The 25,258-nt window shown below is 33.1% G+C and overlaps 1 protein-coding gene across 2 annotated transcripts; it reads right to left on the bottom strand.

The window, feature by feature from the left end:
• Window positions 1-1,544: 1,544 nt before the first annotated feature.
• Window positions 1,545-21,704, bottom strand: Bma-wnk-1 (Protein kinase domain containing protein; the record flags this gene model as incomplete). 2 transcript variants are annotated; one of them, XM_043074330.1, is made up of 29 exons in its annotated part: window positions 1,545-1,883; window positions 2,030-2,336; window positions 2,564-2,619; window positions 4,990-5,652; window positions 6,420-6,614; window positions 6,693-7,042; window positions 7,236-7,485; window positions 7,835-7,927; window positions 8,120-8,293; window positions 8,564-8,935; window positions 9,140-9,403; window positions 9,514-9,582; window positions 10,060-10,152; window positions 10,362-10,565; window positions 11,044-11,178; window positions 11,285-11,473; window positions 11,581-11,692; window positions 11,811-11,905; window positions 12,117-12,274; window positions 12,460-12,646; window positions 12,816-12,897; window positions 13,258-13,370; window positions 13,589-13,606; window positions 13,877-14,004; window positions 14,254-14,338; window positions 14,590-14,761; window positions 15,062-15,171; window positions 15,754-15,847; window positions 21,586-21,704. In XM_043074330.1, the coding sequence occupies 29 exons, from the start codon at window positions 21,702-21,704 to the stop codon at window positions 1,545-1,547; spliced, it is 5,226 nt and encodes a 1,741-aa protein (XP_042930264.1). The 2 variants fall into 2 exon arrangements, with proteins under 2 accessions (XP_042930264.1, XP_042930263.1); XM_043074329.1 differs by lacking the exon at window positions 13,589-13,606.
• Between the last annotated feature and the right edge of the window lie 3,554 nt (window positions 21,705-25,258).

Genomic DNA, 25,258 nt, shown 5'->3' with positions numbered 1-25,258 from the left:
CTAGTTTAAACTATGTGGATTTCAGCATTTCTTCTATTCATTTCATAAGTTAGATCAGTCATCCTTAATTCTAAACTCCAATCTTAATCTTTTATCAAAGTTAAAACAGACCCAATAGCAAATTTTGCTAACTGGTGCAATCACTTTAGTCAAAACTTACTTTTTCTCTCAAACTCCTCAAATATAAAAATTTTTCCTGATGAAATGTATAAATTGAAAGGACGAGCGAAAAATCTGCTTTATAAATTTTATAGAAATAAACAAACAATTGGCATTTTTTCATTTTGCTTTTTTAGACATGTTTACGAATATTACGACGAAGCTTGGCTGCATTACAATCATATAAAGCGCAAGAATATCATATTATTCAAACAATTCAAATACAGCCATATGAAATCCAAATTTTAATTTACCCCGATTCAATGATATCCATATGATGCAAAGTTCTAGTTATCCAAAGCAACAACAACAAATGAAAAAAAAAAAGAGAAAATAAAATGAATAGGGTGTTCAAAACAATTTCTTGAAAACTTTTTCTTAGCTTTCAAAACTATCCAATGACTTCTTTTTTCTTTGCTTCTTGTAAGAAATACAAAAATCACACTAAAACTATCCTGAAAGCTCAAAATTAAGAAAAATGGAAAGGGAATAATTGAATGAAACGAATAAATAAACAAAAATCATGGATTTTAATAACATGATAGCAATAATTGCTTTCATCTATACTTTATCACATCCTTGTGAACAAAAGAAATTCGGAATGCCTACGTCTATCAATTTTGCCCACTTTCCCAACACTATCACCACTATGAGCACCACCCAACCGGTACTACCGCCACCAAACTATTTATAACAGTCTTAATTTCCCGAATTTTTTGGAAATGCATTTATGGGTAAAAAGTGGAACTGAGCAGTGTTTTTACCTTATTTATATGATTTACGATTGAATAAACTTCGTAATTTATACTACAAACCAGAAAAAGATTTTCCAATTCTAACCAATAATTGAGTCAGAGGAACGGGAAGGATTAAAAAGGAAGGAAAAAAACAGATTGTGCGAGTAAGATACAATGCTGCAACAGCAAACTATGTTCTCACTTCGTTCGTAAAAAGATTTTCTTTTTTTTTCAAATAAAAAAATGGACTGGGAAAGCTTTGCATCATCTGACAACAAACGAATGTAATCAAAAATAAATAAAACTATTAAATAAGACTGTATTAGCAACAGTGTGTATGACCTAACATTTGTTTAATGCAATGGAACATGTAATGAATGTAACTGCAATCTAAGAAAAGGGTTGAAAAGATTTATAAACACGGATTTTTGAATGTTTCATTTATACAAATAACTGAGACTTTCTTTAGCCAATAAATCAAATTCCTTGTCTTTGTCAGTTGTATTCAATATTAGAATTGCTATGATTGTTGTGTTAAGCTTATCGACATGACATATTCATTAATAATAATATCGTCCATATAGATATAAAAGAATAAAAAGCAATGATAAAGCAGTCCAATACAGTCCAGCATTACTATAAACTACCTTATTGAGGAGGTGTACTAAATGTTTCACGCAACTGACGTTCGATGTTGGAATTGAGTGACGGCGCGATCTCAGTGATAGCACTGGTTCTATGCATAATTGCTGCTACTGGTTGTCTTGATAAAATGCTTCCATAAAAATGACAATGATCTGAACTACTACTGCCCTGTTGCTGTTGCTGATTATAATAATGATGATGGCAATAGCAATGGCGATGTTGATCAACTGCATAATTGCTAATTTGCAAAGGGTAATGAATTGATCTTCGCGATAACGCTGCATCAACTGATGTGTGACGAGCAGATTCAACCAATGATGTTGCCGCACATGATCGTCGCGGCTGCAGTAAATGTAAAAGCGAATAAATGAATGATGGAATGAAAACAAAAACTATACTGGAAAAAATATGAGGAACATAAATATCTGGATTCAAAGATGATTACGAGTCTCATAACAAATACTACTAACAATAAAATAAACACATACAAGGGTATCTCTTAACGGTGCAAGATGTTGTCCAAGGAAACTGTGCTGTGGTGGACTACCGGGGAGAGATATCGATGAAGGAAGGGCCAATTGGGAAGTAACACGCGAACTGGTTAGAGGATGATGATATGGAATGTGGACAGGACCATGTAAGATACTTCCAGTACTATCGACGGAACGAGTCAAATAGCCACCAGTTGTTGTCGACAATGCATTTCCATTGCTTAGATTATGACGAAAACGTGAACGTGCTTGCTGTAGTTCACGGTTCTGTCGCTCGCGTAATAGTTCCATCTCAAGCTTGTGTCTTTAAAATGAACTGTTCACTTTTCGGTACAGATAAATAATATATAAAAATAATAACATAAAATAATGAAATAACAACAAACAAGAGTCAGTTAAAGGAAAAATCACATTGATATGTTCATATTCATGGTTGCAAAATAATCAAAATACGGCATAAGTTCTACAGTTAGCTCAATATCTGAAAGATGAAGATCTAAAGAAGAGAACCAGTTCACATAAAATGAATACCTTTGTAAAAGCGAACATATGGGATCATCCTCCTCATCGTTACATTCCTCATCTAACTGAAAAAAAAATTTTTTTTAAATTAACAAAACCTAACATCATGAAAAAAAAACTTTGTATTTTCATAATCTAAAAGGAAAATTCTTTATAAATAAAGAATTCTAATAGATATTACTTGCCATCCTCTGAACTGGAATTTTTTTTCACTGCCTAAAATACAGCTGAGAAAGGGAGAACGTAAAATTAAAGGCTTCCCATGCATACCCATCTAATTCGAACTTTAAAATCATAATTTTCATCCAGGGATTTTCGTTATGAAAAACTTTTATCTGTTTATATTTGCCGCTTTTCTCAATAAGCATCAACTATATGGAGACATATTTAGTGAGGATATCATGCAGTAATATGAAATGAAAATATCATGCATGCACCTCAATAAACTGTAAATCTTACAATCTTGAATTACTAATGTAAACAATTCTATTCCAGCATTTTATTTAGCTGACTCATTTGGAGAGATAGTAAGCTAAAAATAATTAAAGTGTCTCAACACTGCAAAAATATTTAAACAACAAACAATAACTTATTTTCAGCGTGAATGTGCACCATCTGTTAGTAATGAAGTATGTGCCGCAGTAAGCAATCATGCAAATCCTGACAAAGCAAAAATTTGGACCCATGTACTTTAGAAACACATAACATAATCAACGAAATCATAAGCTCTGTAAAGTAGAACTTTACTTTTAACATTCCCAGAAGAAGCTGTTGGATTCGATCATTTTCAGTGACCATTTCAACTATGCGCACTAGAGTCTGCAGTTAAGCATGTATCACAAGCAAGTAAAAAGCTGAAAAAAAAAAAAAAAAAACAAACAAACACACACACAAGAGGTGAAAGCATTACAGCAACTATTTTAAAACGAACTTGGAAGTTATAAAAACAACACAAGGCGAAACAGTGGAGAAGTCCTAAGTGGCTTCAGAATTATTTTTGCTAAATTTCAGTGCAAAAGCTGCATTCAAAACTATTACCGCTTACGAGATATTTGTCGATGTTTTAATAGCTCTATTTATTTTAAAAACATTTTTGTAATATCAGAACTGTTTATAGCGCTAGATATCTTCTAAGAACAACAGTTGTTAGAAGATATGACCATTACCTAAAAGGGATACTTCTTAAAAAAAAAAAAGCCTGGGATTACAATTTTTAATCCGTTTCGATTAATCTCCGATTCTTGAAATCACTTAAGGACAATTTTAGAAAAGTGAAAGATTATTATCACTTATTCTACAATGAATTACGACAAAATATGCAAGAAAGATTTTTTCAGATCTAGCAAGCATTCGACACCTTTTACATAAATCGAAGAAAAAAGAATTGTAAAATTTCTAGAAGAATAAACACCACAAACAGAAGTCGGAAAGAGCATGAAAGCAGCACATAGATGGATATCACTGATACTTCAGCCCTGTTTTCCACTGAAAATGGCTATATTAATAGAATTTTTATAAGCAAAAAAACTTCCAGCCTTGCAGGGATTAACAAAGAAAGATTAGCGGTTAAAGACCCCTACGACTTGCACGTAAACTTTTTTACCTAAATTTATTCAAAATTAATGAAAAATTGCTACTTCAGAAGCCATGCATCTACTTGTTTGGTGTTAGAGCATCTCTATAACTGTATTCATTTCAAATGGAATGGTGTTTAATGATGCCACTACTTTTTGACTGAAGATAATATTTTCCGAGAAAAGATTCAATGATAAATTGTATCGTACGAGGTAAAATTTTCAATTAAAAAGTAAAAACAAGCCTAATATGATATATAACGAAGATTTGAATTTCCCAATTTTGGAAAAATATGTTGAAAAATCTATCTCAGAGGCGCCTATAGTAAAACAATCTACAATAACGTTCGCTTTGAGCCATTTTTATCAAAGGTAATTAAAAATTAATGTCTCTCCTCTAAGTCTTTTAGGATCAAAAAAAATTTCCAAACTATAAAATTACCTCAGAACACCAGAAAGTAAATTGGTCGCGAGCCTAAATCCACAACAAATATAAGGGCATGAAAGTATCATCAGATATTCCCAAAGAAAAAAAGAAAAACAAGATAGAAAAGAAGCGCAAATGAAATTATACATATACCATAAAAGCACACTGGTGCATTCTGCAAGCAGTTTTTATAAAAATAGATCAAGCAACTAAAATAGTTTCAGATATTCATTCTGACATAACAAACTGATAAATTATATGGATGGCTCATATGCAAAATATCTGAAATACACAGCCATACTGAAAGTGCAGGAAAATGCAAGATGTGCAGACACAACAATGCTTCACATAGCGATGATGATAGTAAGAAGTGAAGGTGATAACTTTACTGAGTTGTTAAATCAATATTTATGAAAATGAAAAAGAGAAAAAACCTGAAAATCACAGTCGGAATTGTAAGACGTCGTTGGACTAAACATATGGTCGAACGGATCACGTGTACTGATCAGCTCTGTTTGACTAGCCGAATCACTGAAATGCGTTGGTGGTGGTGTACCAACATGAAATACCGCTCCTTTCGGTGCTGTCATTGAAGCAAGTTCACCAGTCGATCTTTTCGTTGTTTCACATACCCTAGACATCGTAATAGGCGATTGCTGAGATGTATGGATTCCATCCATAGACGAAACCTGCGTCAATTCTGTTTGTTGAGTATCTGCATTTGCAGTATTATTGATACGGTAACTTGGATGGGTTGAATTAAAGATATATGGTACGGTTGGGCAACACCCATGTGTACCTAATGTTGTTGTTAGTGCTGTTTCCAAATTTTCAAATTTCGCTAATGGAGCTGAATTAGTTGTTGTACCACCACCATCTGATGTTGCCGTATTGGTATTGTTGTTTATTTGGGTAGCTACTGCGGAAATATTTAGTACTGCCTCATCGCTGTTTGGAACATTAGGTGATGTTACCCCAAGATGATTCCCATCTTCCAACTTTGCATTTCCTCCTCCTCCACCACCTTCTCCTTCACTGCTTATATTTCTCATATCTTCCAATGTATGCTTTGTTGTATCACTGGCAAGCACAGCTCTCTGTAGTAAAATGTATAAATTTGCACTAACAAGAAATATACATTTAAAAATTTTTAAGTTAATGAGCACCACAACGGAATAGAAAAAATGAATATGAATGAAACTGCTCGAAAAAGAAAAAAAAAAATGAACAATGAGTTTGTTCTCTATTTTAGAATTAATTCAGCTTCATGTCCAAGAAGAGATATATTTGGATTCCCTACTCTAAATGCAGGAAGTCTATTTATAGTGGTATTCAAAAGATGCAACTAACAAGATTCAAGCAAAACTGTAATGGGGGCTGCAGCTATAAACCGATACTGCTGCCGCCATTGTTAAACAGAAGCTTTTCTAGAAAAGCACATGAAGCAATTCGATCAAAAGAAAGAATGCTTAAAATATTACAATACTGCAAAGAAAAAAAATGGCTTCACTAGTTACATAATTAATCAAAAAAAAAAAAAAAAAAAACTGAAATGAAATGAATAGACCAAAACTTATTAGATATTTTTCACAATAAGCCCATTTCAAGCGCAAGTGAACAAATATGCAAAAAGGAAACAACATGCGCTTTCAGTTTTTCTCGACTCCAAAGTTTTGTTTAGAATGATAAAACGTTAATGTTTAATATTTTGTACACAACACATTAATTTATGCTTAGCGAATTCTACTTCATTCTAATTATATCTTCAATTTCCACACTCGATTGCTACCGATAAAGATATTTCACAAAAAATAAATACGATACTATAATAATAAATACTAAAAATTCGCGAGGCATAACTTACCTTCTTCCTTTTCGCTTTAGAACCGGTACCCTTCGCTTTAGAACCGGCACCCTTCGCTTTAGAATTGGTACCCGCATGAAGTGTGTCTGTTACATTTGGTGATGGATGCTCAACAGGGAGTGATGTAACATGACTAGCAATATCAACACCTGATGGTGGTACAGAACCAGTTTCACGAGGTTCAACATGAATTACCTGAAAAGGAAAGGTAACTCATAGCAAAATGATCCATAAGCATTCATTAATTCAAATAATGGGAGAACAAATGATAACCTTCTGCAGAGCATCAGCAAGTTCATTGAGTGTATCGACGTGAAGAATCCCGGCTTCCGGAGTAGTGATTGTTTTACCAGGTGTTATCGTTCCAGAAACAATATTTGGCAGTGTTGCTGATACTAGTGGCACTGCCGAAGCACTAGGTAAATTAGGCGTGATTGCTGGAGACTGCTGTGTTTGTGTTAATGGTGCAAGAGTTTCACTGCTCTGATAAATAACTTCTTCCATTTGTTCGCCCTGCATTTTCTGACTTAGCGCCACCAACTTATCATTTAGATCTGTCAAGTTATGCGTCAAATTGCTACAAACGGACGGCGTATGCGGCAAAGATGCACAGAATAATGAACCTAAAGAAAATGAAATACTTTTATTTTTCAAATAACTACAACCAATCTATTAGGGCAGTTATCATTGCCCATTATATATAACAGAGGTAAGAACCCGTGCAAGGCAAAATCATCGCCGAAAGACGAAATCGAATCTTATCTACTTTCCGAATAAATTCTAGACGAATATTCAAAAAAGATAGGGTCTTTTTACCTCCAGAAACTGCAAAAACATCAGGTGGAGGAGCCGATCCTGAATTCGTCACGCTAGGAATGTTGTTCGCTGGATTTACGCCGCTTACTTTACAAAGCTCACTTTCCAACTTCTCGAGCGTTGTACGTGATTCACCACGCGCCACATGATGTAGAACTGTTGCTGACGCGTTCACAGTTAGCGATGGATTAAATGACGGCGATGACGTACTATTACTAACTGCTATTACGATTGGTGGAGCATCCTTTACCTTCAAAATTAAGTATGTTTCAATCTTCAGTAATAAAATAATTGCTATGCTGATAAAACAAAACAATTTTCAAATTTAAAAGTAGTACTCCTATTAAAAAGTTGGCGCTACAACTAATACTTAACACAACATTAAACTACTTGACAAATGCCTACTTACTGCATAAAAGCATTATGAAGTACAAACAATTAGAGAAATATAAAAAGTTTCTTCGAATATTTGAAGAGTTCAAACAGTCCAGTTTTACAAACAGAGTTACAGCAATGGCGGGTTGTTGAATTGAAGAAATAATAGATGACCGGAAATCAAACTGAGAAGCACAGCATTGCAAAGTAAGCAGTTGACTAGCCTGAGGTTCGTTAATGAGACTATTATCCATATGACTGACTGTTGCCGTCGTGATTTGGCCAGTAGAAATAGTAGTAAATGGCACTATTTGTACCTAAAGCCAATAAAAGACACGAAAATATTACAGAGATGATGATAATCTACAGTTTTTCAGATCTACTTCGAATACTTAATATCTCTCTACTACAGTTTTCACCTACCGCTTGACATTCAGTTGTTAATGCATAAGCTCATTCTTTCACCTTTTTTCTCTAAAATTAGCAGTGAACCAAAAAAAATCGCTAACTGTTGTAGGTACCGACGACTTGGCTGATGAACATGACACAGAAGACATGGCTGGTAAGACTTGATTAATTCCGCCTGAACCTGCAGCTATCTGTAGCGATGTTATCATTGGAATGGAAGTCGACGCTGATGTTGCAGAAGATTGTGCCAACAAGACTGCACTATCAGTTAACTTCTGAAGACCAGATAAATGACAACTGAGACCACTGAAGAGTGTTTATTCAAAAACCATAACTCTAACAATCTTACCGAGGAAGAACACTACTACTGGTTCTAGAAAAAAAAAAGAAAAAAAAACACTGGAAGTAAATAGAAGCTTATCTTTCAGATCTTAACCGTCATTTATTTCAAGGAATCTTAACAATTTTAAAAGGATGAAAAAAATACTTTTTCATTCACCAAATATTAGAAGTATTATGATACTAAAAGTAATGCTTACACTTACTGCCTGTTGTTGAAGATTGGAACTAAGAGACGGAAGAGCGCTTGAGCTACTAATATCAACAGGCAAAGTTGATTTGGTAACCAGGAAACGTGATGTCTTGGTTGCGGTAATTGTTGCTGTTGTTACTGTTATTGCTACTGCTGATGTTGACGTTGTTGTTGATGTTGTTACTGCTGTTGTTATTGCTAATGTTACTGGAGGAGTTAAAACAGAACTTGCAATACTAGGAGTTGTTGTTGTGATTGATGCAGCTGCATGTGAAATAACTGAAACTGGAGGTTGTTGCGTTGCAGATGATGGAGACGGCGCCATTCCAGATGAACTTTGAAAAATAGAAGCATTTGAAATAACGAACGGTGTGGTAATGTCTGTCTGAAAAAAATCAAGTCTGATGTCTGCAAAGTAAAACATCATTACAGTCAGTGTACATACCTCTCCTTCAATTTATCGTGTTGCATGATGTTCTAAACGATCACATAATATATTCATGATGGACTTCGATGTCAAACATGAGAAAATTTGAAAGAAAGCCATGACGGCCTTGAGAAGTTCCAGATAAAGGAGTAAATCCCTCACCGATTGTGGGGCAGTAGAATTCATCGTTTGATCAAGCGACTGATTTGTCAGTGTCGAGAGAGGATGAACAGCCTGAAAATTCTGCACAGAAGATGTAGCTGTTAGGGCTGAGTTTGATTCCACTGAAACATCTGGAGAAGTAATGGTATTAGCCGCAATATTCGACTGACTCACTGTCGTTTCGACACCTGCATTTGCTGATGCTAAATCCACAAAACTTATAATTTTGACACCAACTGCCTTTACTGGATCAGTAACAATCATCTGAAATGAATATTAACAGTAATAAGGAAGGGTTTTAATATTTGACTGCAACTGCAAATATCATAGTATTCAGAAAAGATATATATACTAGAAATGAAATCGATTATAACCTGGATAATTTTTTCAAGCTGATCCACAACAACTCCTACTTGCGGACTCGTTAAACAATCTTGATCTAACTGAAATAAACCAAAAAAATCTTTAAACTAGAAACATGGGTAGAAGGACGAGCACGAAACTCTTTGTCCCGTTTAGCGACTCAAAAATACAACCCAAAAATCACAGTTTTAAATGTCGGATGATGAGCCGTGGGAAAAGCAATTTGCAGCATGAACGGATGGTGATGCTTTTTTATTGCCTTTATCGCTTTTTTTTTTGTACCTCCTTTTTTCCTCTGTTCCCTTTTTCTTTCTTTTTCAGCTTTTTTTTCTCTTTCGTTTAATCCCTTTTTTAATTCTATCTCTTTCATTAGAAACACACCGTACAAACAGTTCGAGGTAGTAAAATCTCAATCTAAAAATCCTACAGGATATGCAAAGGATGTGTCACCTAACATGCAAGGTTGCTAATTTTCCCACACAGAAACTCATTCTGGTTTCATATAGATAAGTTACGAGCTGATTGTCTGTATTTCCTGGGTAAGACAAAGGATATACCAATTTCTTCGTAATCACGGATGGCTTATCAGAATCTGGTGCAAACTGAAACGTAACTGTCTTGTGCGATGTATCAAGACGGCAGCTGACCAGCTGGAATAATTTTGATGTTAAGTAGTATTTCATTAGTGAATAAATGGAAATATTCTTTTTGATGAAAAGCCAGTCGTATGAGCTAGAGTAACAAAGCTTAAACAAATAAAGTTTCAGTAACACTAGAGTGGAATTCACAAATTTAAATATATTTCTAAGCTAGAGTTCGAAAAAATTCATTTGAAAAAGTTCATAAAAAAACCGCTCACTGGCTGCTGATTGGTTTCATCCATGACAATTCGGAGCACTTCGATTACAACTTTTTTCTTTAATTTCTTATATTTCACGGGGCCATCATGATGATCATCATTTTCCGACGATGCACCGATTGGCTGTTGCTGTTGCTGCTGCAACTGCTGCGGTTGTTGTTGTGACTGTTGCTGTTGTTCAAAAGCGGTAGCTGCCTCGCGTTCCTAAATGAAATGAAAATTCTGAACGTTCATTTAAGATACGTTCATAACGTCAATGCATCTCCATCGTATTATTGAAATATAAAAATATAAAAGTCATGTATTTTGCTGCTATAAGATCAGCTAACGAACCACTGGATTATGTTAGGATGCATAATTATCAAACTGAGACAAATAATTGTTAAATGTTAACAAATAGTTTATCATTATTTGAAATGTCAGCTATACCCTCAAAATTTTAGTTTGTCAAAAGCGCATTTCACATTTTTATACCAGTTATTTCAAGGCTCCTTCCCTTCCGAAAAATCTTTTCAACCGGTAACACCAGCAGCCAAATCTAATTTTTGCTGCAATAACGAAGGGAAATAACAGACGACAGCAAAAACCTTTGTGAAATCAACAATTTTAAAACACGGAAAAATTTCTGAAATGAAACCTGAAAGTTGCTAAAGTAAAATGTTTTCAAAGTTATACTGCCTACCATACGCTCCTTCTCTCTGGCTCTTAGAAGCATTTCATTACGAATTGCTTCTTCCTCCTGTTTGCGTTGTTCCTCTTCCCGCATACGTTTCAGTTCCGCATGTCGGAATTCGCGATCACGCTTGAACGCTTCAACCTGAAATTTTAAAACTACTCATATCATGGCAGACACAAACTTCATGTCAACGGTATTTCAAGACCGTGAAAGATTAAATTTCCACACACAAAATAATCAATCAGACCTTATCCTTGATAAGTTTCGTAATCATGCGTGTATCTTCTTCAGGAATATGTTGCTGTTCAATCATTTGCTGTACTACTTCTTCCGCTTTATCAGTTTCAATGTCGAAAGCAAACTGCAACCCTTCATTTTCTTTAAAACGGTACTGCTTCCGCTTTTTTTCGTCAAACACTCTCAGCTGCATTTGAATCTAGAATATTTACAATCCCAGTGAAATAAATTAGGAATAGATTAATTCCACAACGTAATGTTAATATATAAGGTGGCATATCCTGAACATCATAAAATGTAAATTACTTCAGAATTAATATCACTAAGATCAGCATCTCGGTTCTTAATTTCAACTCGTATACCGATTAACTCTTCTGGTGTGAAGAAGTCATCTGACAACAATTGTTTCACAGTTGACCTGAAAAATACTACTTTGGTCGAGAGTGTAAAATAAAAGAACAACTACTTGAAAATTCAAGATAACTTTCTAAAAGAACTTATTTAAAAGAGAAAAAAATACTTTAAAAGTTTAATACCTTTCTTCACGACGAACCCGTATACAACGATCAATTATCTCCCGGATTTCAGGATACTGTTGGGGTATTCTGCTGAAGCATTCTGGCTTCACACCCTGCAGTAGAGCGAAGAGTCACTTCAAAAATCTAGCCACATAAAATAAACTCGGTATGAAAATTTATGGCAAGTGATTGAAATTAACACTTGTACTCTCAAATTAGGATTAAAATAAATATAGCATGCAAGTTCTGATGCATACAGGAAAAACAATGCTATACAACGAAACAAAATGAAGATTACATCAAATCATGAGCAGAAAAACTTACTGTAGTAACTTTACGATAAATTTGAGCAGGAAATTGACACTCACTATACGGATATTCACCAGTAACCATTTCCAGTAAGCACATTCCAAACGCATACACATCGACGCTTTCATCATACATTTCTTCATACATTTCAGGTGCCATAAATTCTGGTGTTCCTGAAAACAGCCTCATCAAGACAAACATCAGTGATAATAAAGCTATCCTTCTAGTCAGAAGGATGATCAGGAATCAATAGAGATAGTACCTATTCTTAAGATTCAACGATAAAACCACTAATAATTTCATGAACAGTGATCAACTGTGGCAATAAAATGAAAAAAAAAAAAAAAAAAAAATTTACCAATAACGCTTTTAGCGTAAGACTTATTTTTTAAAGTTGCCAATCCCAAATCACCAATTTTAACACTTCCCGTTGTGCCTGTGATAAAGATATTATCACATTTGAGATCTCTATGAATTACCGGTGGATTACGTGAGTGAAGAAAAGAAAGTCCCTTCAAAATTTGGCGACACCATGATTTCAGCACCTGAAAAAGTTAATTTGTTTCATTTGCAACCAAGATACTTACTCTTATTTTACTTTCCCTAACATTTTTCAAGAAAAGTGAAAAACTTATCAAATGCAGTCCTATAGCAATAACTACAAGGAATACGCTTGCTTCCCGATGATTATCGACTGACACATTTTTCTCTAACCTTTATATTTATTCGTTTGAATCGTTTCAGATACATTTTTAACGTTCCAGATGTCATCAACTCTGTCACCAGTACAATATATCTAAATATCATCACTTACGCTAGCATACTGCTGTATGTATAATGAGAAGAGAAATACCAAAAAAAAAAAACAGTCTACGTGGTGATGAATCAATGATACAGAATTTCTCTTCATCCTACAAATGAAATTCTTCATTTTTCATCTTAAAGAATCCGCAACTTATAAATTTCATGCACTTATTTCTCGAGTTTATGCTAAAATCAAATGAGCAACATTACGCTCACTGCCTTGCAACATAATAAACTACAATTTATAAAAATAAATCATTTGTTACAGATTTGTTGTAAGCATTCCGCAACTTATCCGTCACAAATGCAAAAACAAGCTCAACCGAAATATGTTAAAAACAGTAAGGATTACCTCTTTTTACCAGTGTGATCTTGCCTTTCCCAATAATCATAGAAGCGTACAATATTGGGATGTTGTAGGCCTTTCAGCATTTCAGCTTCTTCCCGAAAACGCTGCCTTTCTGCCTAGATAAAACATCTTTTTGAAATTATACATAGTTTCTTGAGGCAAATTATCTTCTACAGTTATTTGGTTTAAAAAACAAGTCTGCAATAGTAGTAAAAGAACTGTAAAAGAGAAATCTAAAAAAAAACTGACAGAAGGCCGTCCCAGTATAAGCTTCGAAGTTAACGCCATAAAACCATGAACAAAACTAAAGCAAAGATGCGAAAAATCAACCAACCTTGCCTTCAACAGTTACCTAGAAATATTGCATTAACGCAAACAATGTTTTAACTGGCAAAAGAATTCATGGTGACTGAACATATATCATCTTACCTAGACAATGCATGCGAAGAAATCATACGACTATACGAAAGGATTAAAGTTTTAAAAAGATTTCTCATCAGTAAAAGTTATATAACATAACCCACCAAAATTTAATGCAAAAATAATTTCAGAAGAACCAGGCAAAAGGAAATATCTGCCATGACTTGTTCCTTTCATTCTCCAGTCAAAAATACAAACTAACCTTGTTCAGCTTACTCTCTTGAAGTTCACACCATGCAACTGCAACTCCCGTTTCTGTATCCAAACCGCGGTAAACAGTCTTGAAAGATCCACGTCCTAGCTCTTCGTCAAATTTCAAAAATCGTCCATCTAAACCAAATTTTGCCGAAAAATTTTCATGCAAAAGCAACTGAGGAATCAACTTTGACAAAACACGTATTTCCCCTACCAAACGTAAACGCCCTACACCTTAAAATTTCCACGTCAAGTTCATCCTAAACTGCGGACTACGACATTGAAGCTAGCTCCTTCATAATCATCCATCTTAAAAAATGCAAAACTGCAACATTTGCAAAAAAAAAAAACCAAAAATTCAGCATGGAAAATATCCACTTTTACCTGGCGATTTATCGATAGGCTTCTCCTCCTCCGCATCAGCATCATCATCCACAACCTCCCGCTGCTTTTCCTCTGCTCGAGCTAGCTATAAATTAATTTGAAATGTTGAAAACTGAAAAAATCATAGAGCCATAAGACTGGTAGTGCAACAAGAACTAATTATAGGCAAAAATGATGTAAATCTTAATGTAACAGCAACTATTCAGATGATGGTCAAACAGCTAGTAGTATAAATTGATAAGCAAAATATAAGAAATGGTACTGTCTGTAGTTTTATAGTACTGCGTCATTTTCCTGAATTAAGAGAGATAAGGTCACAACAATGTATATACATACTTCATCTTTCTTCTCACTTTCATGTGATGGCAGAGGCGACGGAGTTTTTGAAATCACTGCAATATTCTCCTCAATTTTCTCCTTTTCATCTTCCTCATTCACAGTTTCATGGATCTTTTTCTCACTTCCTTGAGAACTTGATTGTACTGTAAGTGATGGAACAGCTGGGACTCTATAACAATAACTTCATTTTCGTTTTGATAATACCACAGTAAAAATGAAAACAAGACAAAAATATTCTCCACTTGAACCCACAGTACCCATAAAATATCTATCAGATCTGATTGGAAATGTGGTGAATGTTCTTGATACTTGGTCTCACCATGTTCTGGGAGCCATTAATTTTACTTGCTACCGATGGAACAACACCCATTACAGCGTTTAACCATTTACTATTTAAAGATAAAAACCTCGAATTTTTTAATGATTTCTACATATGATACATTTTTTGAAAAAAAGTATATCATGAAACCTGTTTCGTTCAAATGAAATTTGTTGATGTGCGGTTGCGTCCTTCCGTGTGGTGATTCCTACTGGCTTCGATGACTTGTCTACAGATGGTTGCCGATAACGGCTCCATGGCTAGACAAAAACAAAATCTACATATTTCTAAATAACAAACACTGAATGGAGACACCACTTACATAAAGAAATATTGTCAAGAAAAAGAGAAAAAAAAAATATATATATATATATATATTATTGTGATGAACTATAGATTAAATGAATATTTGAAAACGAGGTCTATTTTATACAACATTACTAATAATATAATTATGATGGGAAATATTTACTAGTTACTAAATTGGGTTACCTATTTTTCATGCACTTTATTTCATTTTGTTATACTTTCTTCTATTGTCATGTTGTACGCATTATTTCATGACTCAAAAGATAAAAAATTCTCTGGAACAAGTTACAGCTAGTCCCAACTTTTTTTTACACCGAAATGAAAAACTGTACTAACAGCGTCCATAATGCAACAAGTTAGCGACTGTAAAAAACAACCAACTGACTTGAAATTTCCTTTCTTCCTTTTTAAAAGAATGATTTTTCAAAAATAATTTGAATAAGCACCAATTATCTATGTGCATATATGTATATAAAGTAATTTTTCTTAACATATTCATTGTCCAGAAATACACAATGGCTGCTAAAACAAACTGAGTAAGGCTTAGCAGGTCTTGAAAGACGCCAATCCCGTTGTACAGCTTCTAGCCGTGATCGTTCTTCGCCAGAAAGCCAATTTGAGGTACCACTTAAATTGCAAGTTGTAAAGCTTCCAAATTAAAAACTAACTTTCGAAGAAAATTTAATTCAACAAATTCCAGCTACCAATATAATATTATAAATGTGGGTTTAAATATCATCGACGATACCAGCAATGAACACTTTCCAGCAGGACTATTTTCTTTTAAAGAAATTTAACTCAACTTTCACATAAAACTTGCATAACTGATATATTTAACCATATCATATCGAAGCTGATTAGCCTTCGATTTAATAGAAATTAGACAAACTTTTATTCTAAAGTCATCTTGGTAATTTTAAGTCTGAATTTCTTTCACAGTATTTTTATAACTTGGAAAAAAAAAATAACAAAAATAATGACAAAGGTATCTTTTCGATTTGCTCGGAAATATATGGATGTACTAAACTTTTCTGAGATGAAAAAAAGAAAAAAAAAAACCTATCTAGCTAATGAACAATGATATACACTCTCTGATGACAGGAACAACGAAGATTACAGGGAAAACTTTTAGAAAACAAACAACAGTGGTTAAAAAACAGCTAAAATTTTAAAAATCGAATTCTTCTAGACAAAATATAAGTGACCCACACAAACGAACAATGATTTTTCAAATTTAAAAGTGTAAAAATAAAGCAAGAAAAAATGAAACTGAGTTCATTTCTTAGCAGTAAGTAAGAAAATGAATGCTCAAATTTTTGCTAGCAATAAAACTGTATGATTGGATAAAAGTTCGAATTATCAAAGTTCATACTTTGGGCAACTAATAGCAAAAAAAAAAAGTAATACTCAGACAGTTCACCTTAATTTCCACATAATAACAGGAAGTGACAATTATGGACTTATACTCATTAAATTAAACCATCAATAACTACCACGATCAGCGCTGTCGTATGGATGTGGCCGCCAATAACAGACACACGCACAAAAATATGGAAATCCAAAAAGATGACGATAAATAAACATTACATTTGATTATTCATACAAATGAAAACACTTACCAATTTCGGGAAAAGCAATATTTTTCCCCTGAATTTTATCTTCATGTGATTTTTTGAATGCGATTTTCGAGTGTAATCTACATTATTCAAACAGATATTAACCCATCAAAATGTAATGGTGTCATCAGATGGTTTGATGCAATAAAAAAGAAATAAATCACAGTAATACGGAAACGGTAGAAAGTTATCATTATTTCCCATTATAGAACACTGTTAGGGATTTCTGTAGAATATTTCTCATTACTGGGATATATGACTTAATGTCGTTTAATATCACATATGTTCTATTACAATGTATATATATTACTAGTAATATATCATCACTTCTACAGATACAATTTTTGGACAATGAAAAATACGGAAACAAATATCAAAAATTGAATTTAATTTTAAAATCGGTTTGGTTAGTTTCCTTTCCACTTGCCAATAAATACATAAGTAGCAATATATAACAGTTCATCGATCACAAAACAAAATTATTCCTCGCTCTACCCAACACAAATATTCGATGGTGTGTTGCAGAATCTACAAGACCATCGAGCATATACAATTCTTATCACTAAGACAAGACAAGAAAAATTGCAGGTAACTGCTTATTACTAGAATTTACGAGAAAAACATGTATCACTAGCAACATTTGAAAATTTTGAAACGAATTCATAGATTTTACTTTTTTTTTTAAAAAAAAAAAAAGGTAATTCCCTACATAAACCCATTTGCCGCTTAAATAACCAACTATGTCAAATTATTTAAAGATTATATCATCTTTAAATATTAAACTATTTAAAGATCATAATTTAGCTAATCATAAATAAGACGAAAGACAATACACACACATCACAACAACTAGACAAACATTAATATAAAACACGAAGATACAAATAAATGGAAGCAATCAGATGCTTGAAGAATGAAATATTCCGATAATTCCGATAACCTAAATAAATTTTAACTGACGTTACTTATGTTAACGAATAGTAATTTGCCCATGATGGATAGCCAAATGGCTTTCTCGATAAAATATCTAAGACACATGCGCACACATAATATTTCATCAGTTCTATTTACAACCTTTGGTTTTGTTTTTCCCAATGTATATTTTCAAAATACGAGTATTTGATAAGCTAGCGATTCATCGGTTTTTTTTTTTTTTTTTTTTTTTCAATTCGGTTTTCTTAAAAAATGAATCGCTAAAGTTGAGATTGTGCTTCATGAATGAAAAGCGGGATGTTTCAGGATATTACTACAGGACTTCATTCGGAGGTTATCAATTCCACCTAACATAAAAAATAGGTGGAAAACGAATGACTTTATTTATTGTATAAAAGTTTCAGCGGAATAACTGCAAAGATAAACAACCAAGAACTAAACTGTGCAATTTAAAACACTTCTTGTCGCCCATATTTCTGTTGCCTGAGTAGAGCGATTTTGGTAATTGCGGATATCAGAGAAGATTGCACTCAAAAATTCTAAATTCTAAAACATGAAAAAAAAAAATGATAAAAGTTTTAAGAGCTATTGCTGATAACTTCATGGATTGAAGAGGATCTAAACAGTAATTTTCTAAGCAGGATCCTTATGAGCATATAGCGTTAAAGTTAGCATAGCAATGGATGCAATTGAGAGCACTGGCGAAAGGGTTAAAATTTACTACTTGCAGCAACAACCTTGTGAAAAAACAGTTATCCTGAAAAAACAGTTATCCTGAAAAAACAGTTATCTTTCAGCAGAAAAAAAAAAAAAAACGAGAGATCTTGAACCCATAGTTCTTCACGGCTTTAAAATAGCTCGGACATTTCAAAGAGTAAGGTAAAATGATATCAGCGATGCAGGTTTGTAACTGAAATAACAGACTAATAATACACTACCTGGCGATAAAAGCTGTTAAGCTTAAATTTTAATCTTACTTTAAGAAAGTATGGATAAATACATAAAAAGACAATGTTAGCTCTAGAACTGGCACTTTATAGGCTTAATCTAAATGAGCCTTGACATCAGGTCCCTTCAATAGTAAATAGTAAAGATATGGATTCTATAATTGATATTTGGAAAGTGCAAGGGAAGATAACTAAGAAGCAATATTAACTAACCATATAAAAATATCTTCTATTTATGTCTCTAAACCATGAATATTGGGTCCGGTGGAATGTTTAACAAAAAGGAATGAAACAACGCAGCATTATTGTGAGAAAATGAATACCACGATACCCAGCGGGTTTGAATTCTTGATCAAGTTGAAATAAAAACTATTAAATTAATTGGAAGTGGTTGTTGCTGTCATCATGATCAAAAAAACAAAAACAAATTACTCGTGTTCATCATAAAGCCGATATTAAGCTTGGAAGTGTTGCTTCTTATCGGTGTTATAAATACTGCCTGACTGCATAGACTATTTTGTTACTTCTAGTTCGTCTATCATTTTGCTTTGTTGATAACAGATACCGCTTTATGTTGCATTCTAGAAAACCATGAGCTTCCGAAAACTGCATCTAGTTTAGGAGTGTTCTAGATTCACTTCCATGTGTTCATTTAAACTTAAACAGCTCTTCATCATTTGTTCGAGGTAAAATATGAAACAATAATCCTTAAAAGATCAATAAGAATAGGCAAAATCTCCAGAGCAATCATACGCTCACCAGCTTTCACTATAAACCGGATTTTCAATTCATTCAGTTCTTCAAACTGATATTTTTAATGAATTATGCTCTAAATAGAAATGCGATGTAGTCCAACAATTTAAATTTCATGCAACCACGAAACAACCAAAAAATGTCACTTGCCGATGTGCACTTTCCAGAAGATCAACGAGACTTGACTAATTTTTGCACCTTCTCAACAAATTTGATCAGTAATACACTGTCATTGAAAGTTCGAGGCTTGGTATCGTTTCTTCGCCTTCAAAAGCAAGTCAGAAGCATAACTGGCAAAATTTGTATATATCCATATATTTTAAATATAAAGCGCACATACAAAAAAGAAAAAAAAAATGAATTAGGATTAGCAGGCACGCAATTGTTAGTAAAAAAAAAAAAAACTGTGTAGAGGAATAACTGGATAAAATTATTGGACATGTCATTGAAAAGACATGATGGTCAATTTTTCTATTTCATTCATAGAAAGAACAAATATCAGATTCTGAAAACGTACGTTCTCCCGTTTTGATTTTCTCAGAGGTTGTGAAGTATGAATGTTTAAGAGGAATCTCAATCAAAAATATAATGAGTGAAAAAAACACATTATTAATCATGTCTTCTAGAGCAAAGACAGCAAAAAATTGCTGGAATTTTGGCTGAATAGGGCAAGAATGCAATTCGGACCGGGTAAGCCAGCCATAACAGTTATAAACTCGTATAAAATGCACTTAAAATAACAAAGAAGAAAAAATGGACCATTAACAATCTAATGTTAAAGCATATTTAAAGATGTGTATTGCTATTGTTACATCCTTTCATCTTCCAGACATCTATGTAATAATGATTAATGACTAATAAGGGAGAAATTCTGATGATAAAATTTGCATATTATGCAAATTTTAAGAAATGTTTTAATGTATGTTCACGACTATTATCAACAAATGAGTTCTGATCCAATCATAGTTGAGCAGTTTTTGGGGGTAATTTTAGGGAAACAATAATCGAAAAGTCAAGGATTCAAAACAAAACATTCATTTCAACAATTATTTGTGGCGAAGTAATGCTTGAAAATTAGCACTGAAGAACACTGAACTCTTATTTCTTTATAAACGTGATGCTGACATTTCCAGAATTCTTAGAAAAGCAAAAAATGAAAATCATCCAAATAATAATTCGGATCTGCTTGGCTGTAACAAAAAATTGTCCCCATTTATGACTTTTTTTCTTTCTGACGCAGTAGAAAAGATTTAACCAATGGAAATATTTTAAAATCCCTTTGTTAATTCTATGGCATATATTATGTCGCAAAAAAAAAAAAAAAGTTTGATGCCTATAGTGTACAAATTTAAAGTTGCTTTGCCCAACGTTAATCGTATTTCTTGAAATTTGTTCAGAAGTGGGATGTTTGGTTATTAAAAGAACAGAAATGGATATTCAAAGACTGACTGGTTAGCATTTTTTTCTATTACTTATTCTTAGCAATAACTGCAACTTCCACTTCGCTGTTCAAATTATTTTCGTTTAGCTATGTGGATGGTATTAGTACAGATCTTTAGCCCTTCCAGTATTCACAGTTTGATCAAGCATGATCAACCGAACCTTCTGGCCTTTTAATTACAACGATAGGTTAAACGCACTTACCTAGATTAGCAGTAGCATTCCCAGTTAATTGTGAAAAAGTTGCAAGCTACTGTTACCGTTCTTGGCTCAATTTTCGAGCATCTATATTCACGGTAAGTCAGGAATAAAATTACCGAAGTAGTGAATTATATTTACATCATATATGGTAAAAACGAGTGTTTTATTCTGGAAATTAAAATGAAAAAGATATTAGGAAGATTTCTTCAAAAGTTTGCATTATTACAACACAAAGCCTATTTTCAAAATGTGATACCACTTCGGATGTGGATTACGCTGATGAGAAACCATGAAGCATTCAGGGTAATAATTAAGACGGCTTTGAGTTATCCGAAATAGCAATCATGGAAACCGTAAAATACTCAGTAATTATTTTTGCCTGTTTACGAAAACTCCAACCGGAAAATGTTCACTGTTAGTATTAAATACAAGTAGTTAAATATAAACTAATAAACTAGCATATTCAGCAGCTAACCTGGCTACTGGTTCTTGAGTATGTGAATCCTCATTGATTCGACGCATAACACGCTTGCGATAGCCGGCTTGCGTCGCATTAGTTTTACGACATTCTGCTGATGCTTCCTTGTCCTCCATTGTTGGAAGTGGTTAACGTGAAAACCAACAGAAACTCACGTTAACCACTCTAGAAACTTTCCTATATCGAATCAATGCAGATGATCCGCCCCCAAGGAGGCCAACTGCAGTAAACACACAACGTGAAAGTACTTAACGTTAGAGCCCAAGACGTCCGGCTCTATATGTTTCCTTTTAAACCAACATCATCCAGAACTGAAAAACCTGAAGAGGTTCAGATTTTAAAGAAAACAGTTTAAAGAAACAGAATTTAAAGAATTTAAAGAAACAAAGAAATAAACCCGAGGTCAAATGAGTGATCAAATTACATCGCGGAAAACTTTTAAACATCGTAACTGCCATGGAATATGAAGTCACATCAGATATGCAATCAAAAAAAAAAAAAAATGAAAAAAATCCAAAGAGCATAAGGGTGTGAATATGGATAGATCACACAGATGAGGTCGTAATTTATCATGCAACACTCATCTTGTATAATCCAGCCATCCTCTTATTATCTTTATATTACAATTACTAAACGACAAATAACACACGATGTGGATCAAAGAGGTCAGTGTGTTTCACAATTTTCTATGAATCAAACGTGCTAATTAATGTAGTTGAGAAATTTGAGTGACCATTAATCCTTTTTTTCTCCTTTCCTTTCTCTATCTCTGCAGTTCAAGAAATCCTTGGATAATCTCAGACTAATCAATATGAGACTCATCAAAAAAAGTCTAAAAATATAGGTGGATGAGGAAGAGGGATAAAAATCAACAGTTCTGGACCCTGCATTTCGTTTTTGAAATGTTATTTTCTTTTTTCTTTAGAAAATCAACCAATACCAAGAGACTAACCAGGGTATGTAACTATCTGATATAAAATCAAATGAAATAGTGGAATTTTCAGCCATAAATGGTGACAAAAATTAAAGTAATGCTAACCAACGATGCAAATGATGCAGGCAGAATTTTATAATAACCTATTATCATTCAGCGATCCTCATTCCTCTATATCAACATTATTATTGATTTCTAAAGGTTAAAAAAAAAAATTACCTTTTAGTTGCTTAATGATAGCAAAGAAATAAGAAAAAGAGAGCGAGGAAGAAAGAGAGGGAGAAGAAAAAAAGGTGGTTTTTGATTAACAAAAGTTGTATCTGACACAATCTTCTTTAAAACTTTCATATGTTGACAGTGGCAACGCCTTTCCACGCAAACCAATCACAGAAACTTTCCTTTGCCTCTCCCCCACTCACTCTTTTAAAGAGAATCTTTGGAAACGAGCCAAATGCGCTTCACTCACTTTAAAACCGTTTGATGTGATACCGCACTAAATTTTGACAAGCAATGGAAGACCATCCGGTAAATAGCGGTTGGTAGTTTTGAATTGTCATTTGTATCAATTAATTATTTTAAGAAAGCTTAATTATTTTTAGCATAATTAGTAGAAGTGTTCGACTGATTTCTAAAATTGTACCAATGAGTTTTGTATAATTGTTAAATTTTATGGTTTTTTTTGTTTAAAAAGATTTAATTAATCTTTTAGTAATGAATTAATTCACAAAATCTTTTTCGTGCTATTCTTTAAATTGATCCAAATGTAAAGCCTAAGGAATATGATATTATACCAGTTTTCTTCTACTTGTTTAGGATATTTGATATTATTATCATATTATTTATTAGCTTCATCTAGATATCTGATTACTACTATGCGTTTAATTCATTTGTTCTTAGCTTTAACCATAGTTTAGTTAATCTAGTTCTAATCATATTTACATCATACTGACTGTTAGTTATTCGTGGAAGGGTATCATCTCATGTATTGCTGTATGTGGGGAGTTTCAGTGTGACAAGTTTGAAATTGTCCGTTGAGTAGATAATCAAATAAAAAAGCATATGAAACCTAAGTCGATATTCCGGAACTTGTTGTGAAGTTAACTCTCGAACATCAGATTTTCAAATTTTTCCCTTTTGCCACATTTTTTTTTTTTTTTTAACTTCATGATTTCTAATTTTTGCGTTTGTGAGTTATGTGGCTTTTCTCACTTTTGCCCTATGTTATCGACATCATCATCTGTGATCAAATTTTGCTGCTGTCGGAGTTGTCAACTGCGGTATCTCTCGGTTTTACAACAAGCTATGACTGTTTGAATTTGCAGTTATTTGATTTTGAAGATTTGAGATTTTCATGACTTTATTTACTCTATACTTTGTCCATCGTTTAACTTTTAAACCTTAGTCTTTTCCATTATACCTTCATTCATCTCTACCTGATATTTAGAACTGTGCAGACTGCAGCAATTCTGGAAATCACTGCTTCCTGAAATTTTGATATCACTCGAAATTGCTTTGAAAATAAAGCAAACATAGAAAGAGGTCGACAGGAAACAAGAAATTCTGGAATGTATCATAGAGCGAAATTGCATTTGAAAAGAATTTGTAAGATGATTGGCTCATTTCATCTTGTTCCAATCTATCAAAATTTTGAAACACATTTCTGATCAACTATTAGAGAGTTGAAAAAATCTCATAAATCATTCCCAGGATGTCTATAAATGAGTGATTCTAAACTAGGTAAAATTTTTTGAATATGTTCCGGAACTTGAAGAAATGTACAGAAGAGAGACAATTCATCCTAATTTCCACACTTTGTTTTTTGCATTAAAATTGTTGGATTTCTTGTGTTCTTGTGAAGATAAAGGATGAGAAATAAAGTCTCAAGAATGTTGCCGAAAAAAATAAAAGAAAAATATCCTGAATAACTTACAATACAATGATAAAATAATTGGAAAAAGATTCACTATAAAAGTATATTCATATGAATAATGATACAGAGGAAAGAATGAAATTAAAGTGGACGAAAAATAAATGAAAACAAATGTTTCGTCTGCCTGATGAGTGAAAAGTAAAATTAAAGAAGCAAACAAATGGATGTTTGAACGGTTAGCCGACAAACGTCGAAGACATTTTTGCAAATAATGATTAATTGATTTTTCCAGACAGTATTCAGATTTTTGAACGATTCAAAACATTTCTGACTCAGTCAGAAATAATCTAAGCTTATCGGTAATTGGTTACATCAATTCAATTTAGTCTTTTTCTATTAAAATTACAATTCTCTCTGCAGATTTTCCTCTTTCTTAACCTATTCCCTTTCGTTTGGCAATAAAATTTTTCGGACAAAAAAAAAAAATTGAAACTTTTATAATGAAAATGTCCAACAGTAATGATGATGAAATTTTGATGAATTAATTTAAAATCTATCAGCAATGTTACAGTCATCATGTCAAATGAAATTCTATTAATTGGCAAACAATCAGTTAATGCTTATTTGCTAATTTAATCAACTGAAAGATTTCATTCAAAAATCTCTTCCAGCAGCTAATATTATCCAACTCAAATAAATTTTTATTTATAACTTACTATTTCAATTTTCCAATGAAATATTCGTAAATGCTGCTAATTAATAATTAATTAAATTATCCAACAATTTATACTAGAAGGATAGAGAATGCGATAGAGAATTGATGAGAAATTGTAATTTAAATAGGAAAAGGCAAAAGTGATAAACTT

This window comes from Brugia malayi (assembly GCF_000002995.4).
Source record: "Brugia malayi strain FR3 genome assembly, contig: Bm_v4_ChrX_scaffold_001, whole genome shotgun sequence".
Taxonomy (NCBI): domain Eukaryota; kingdom Metazoa; phylum Nematoda; class Chromadorea; order Rhabditida; family Onchocercidae; genus Brugia; species Brugia malayi.
The sequence above is the reverse complement of the archived record's forward strand: the minus strand, read 5'-3'. Positions and strand labels throughout refer to the sequence as shown.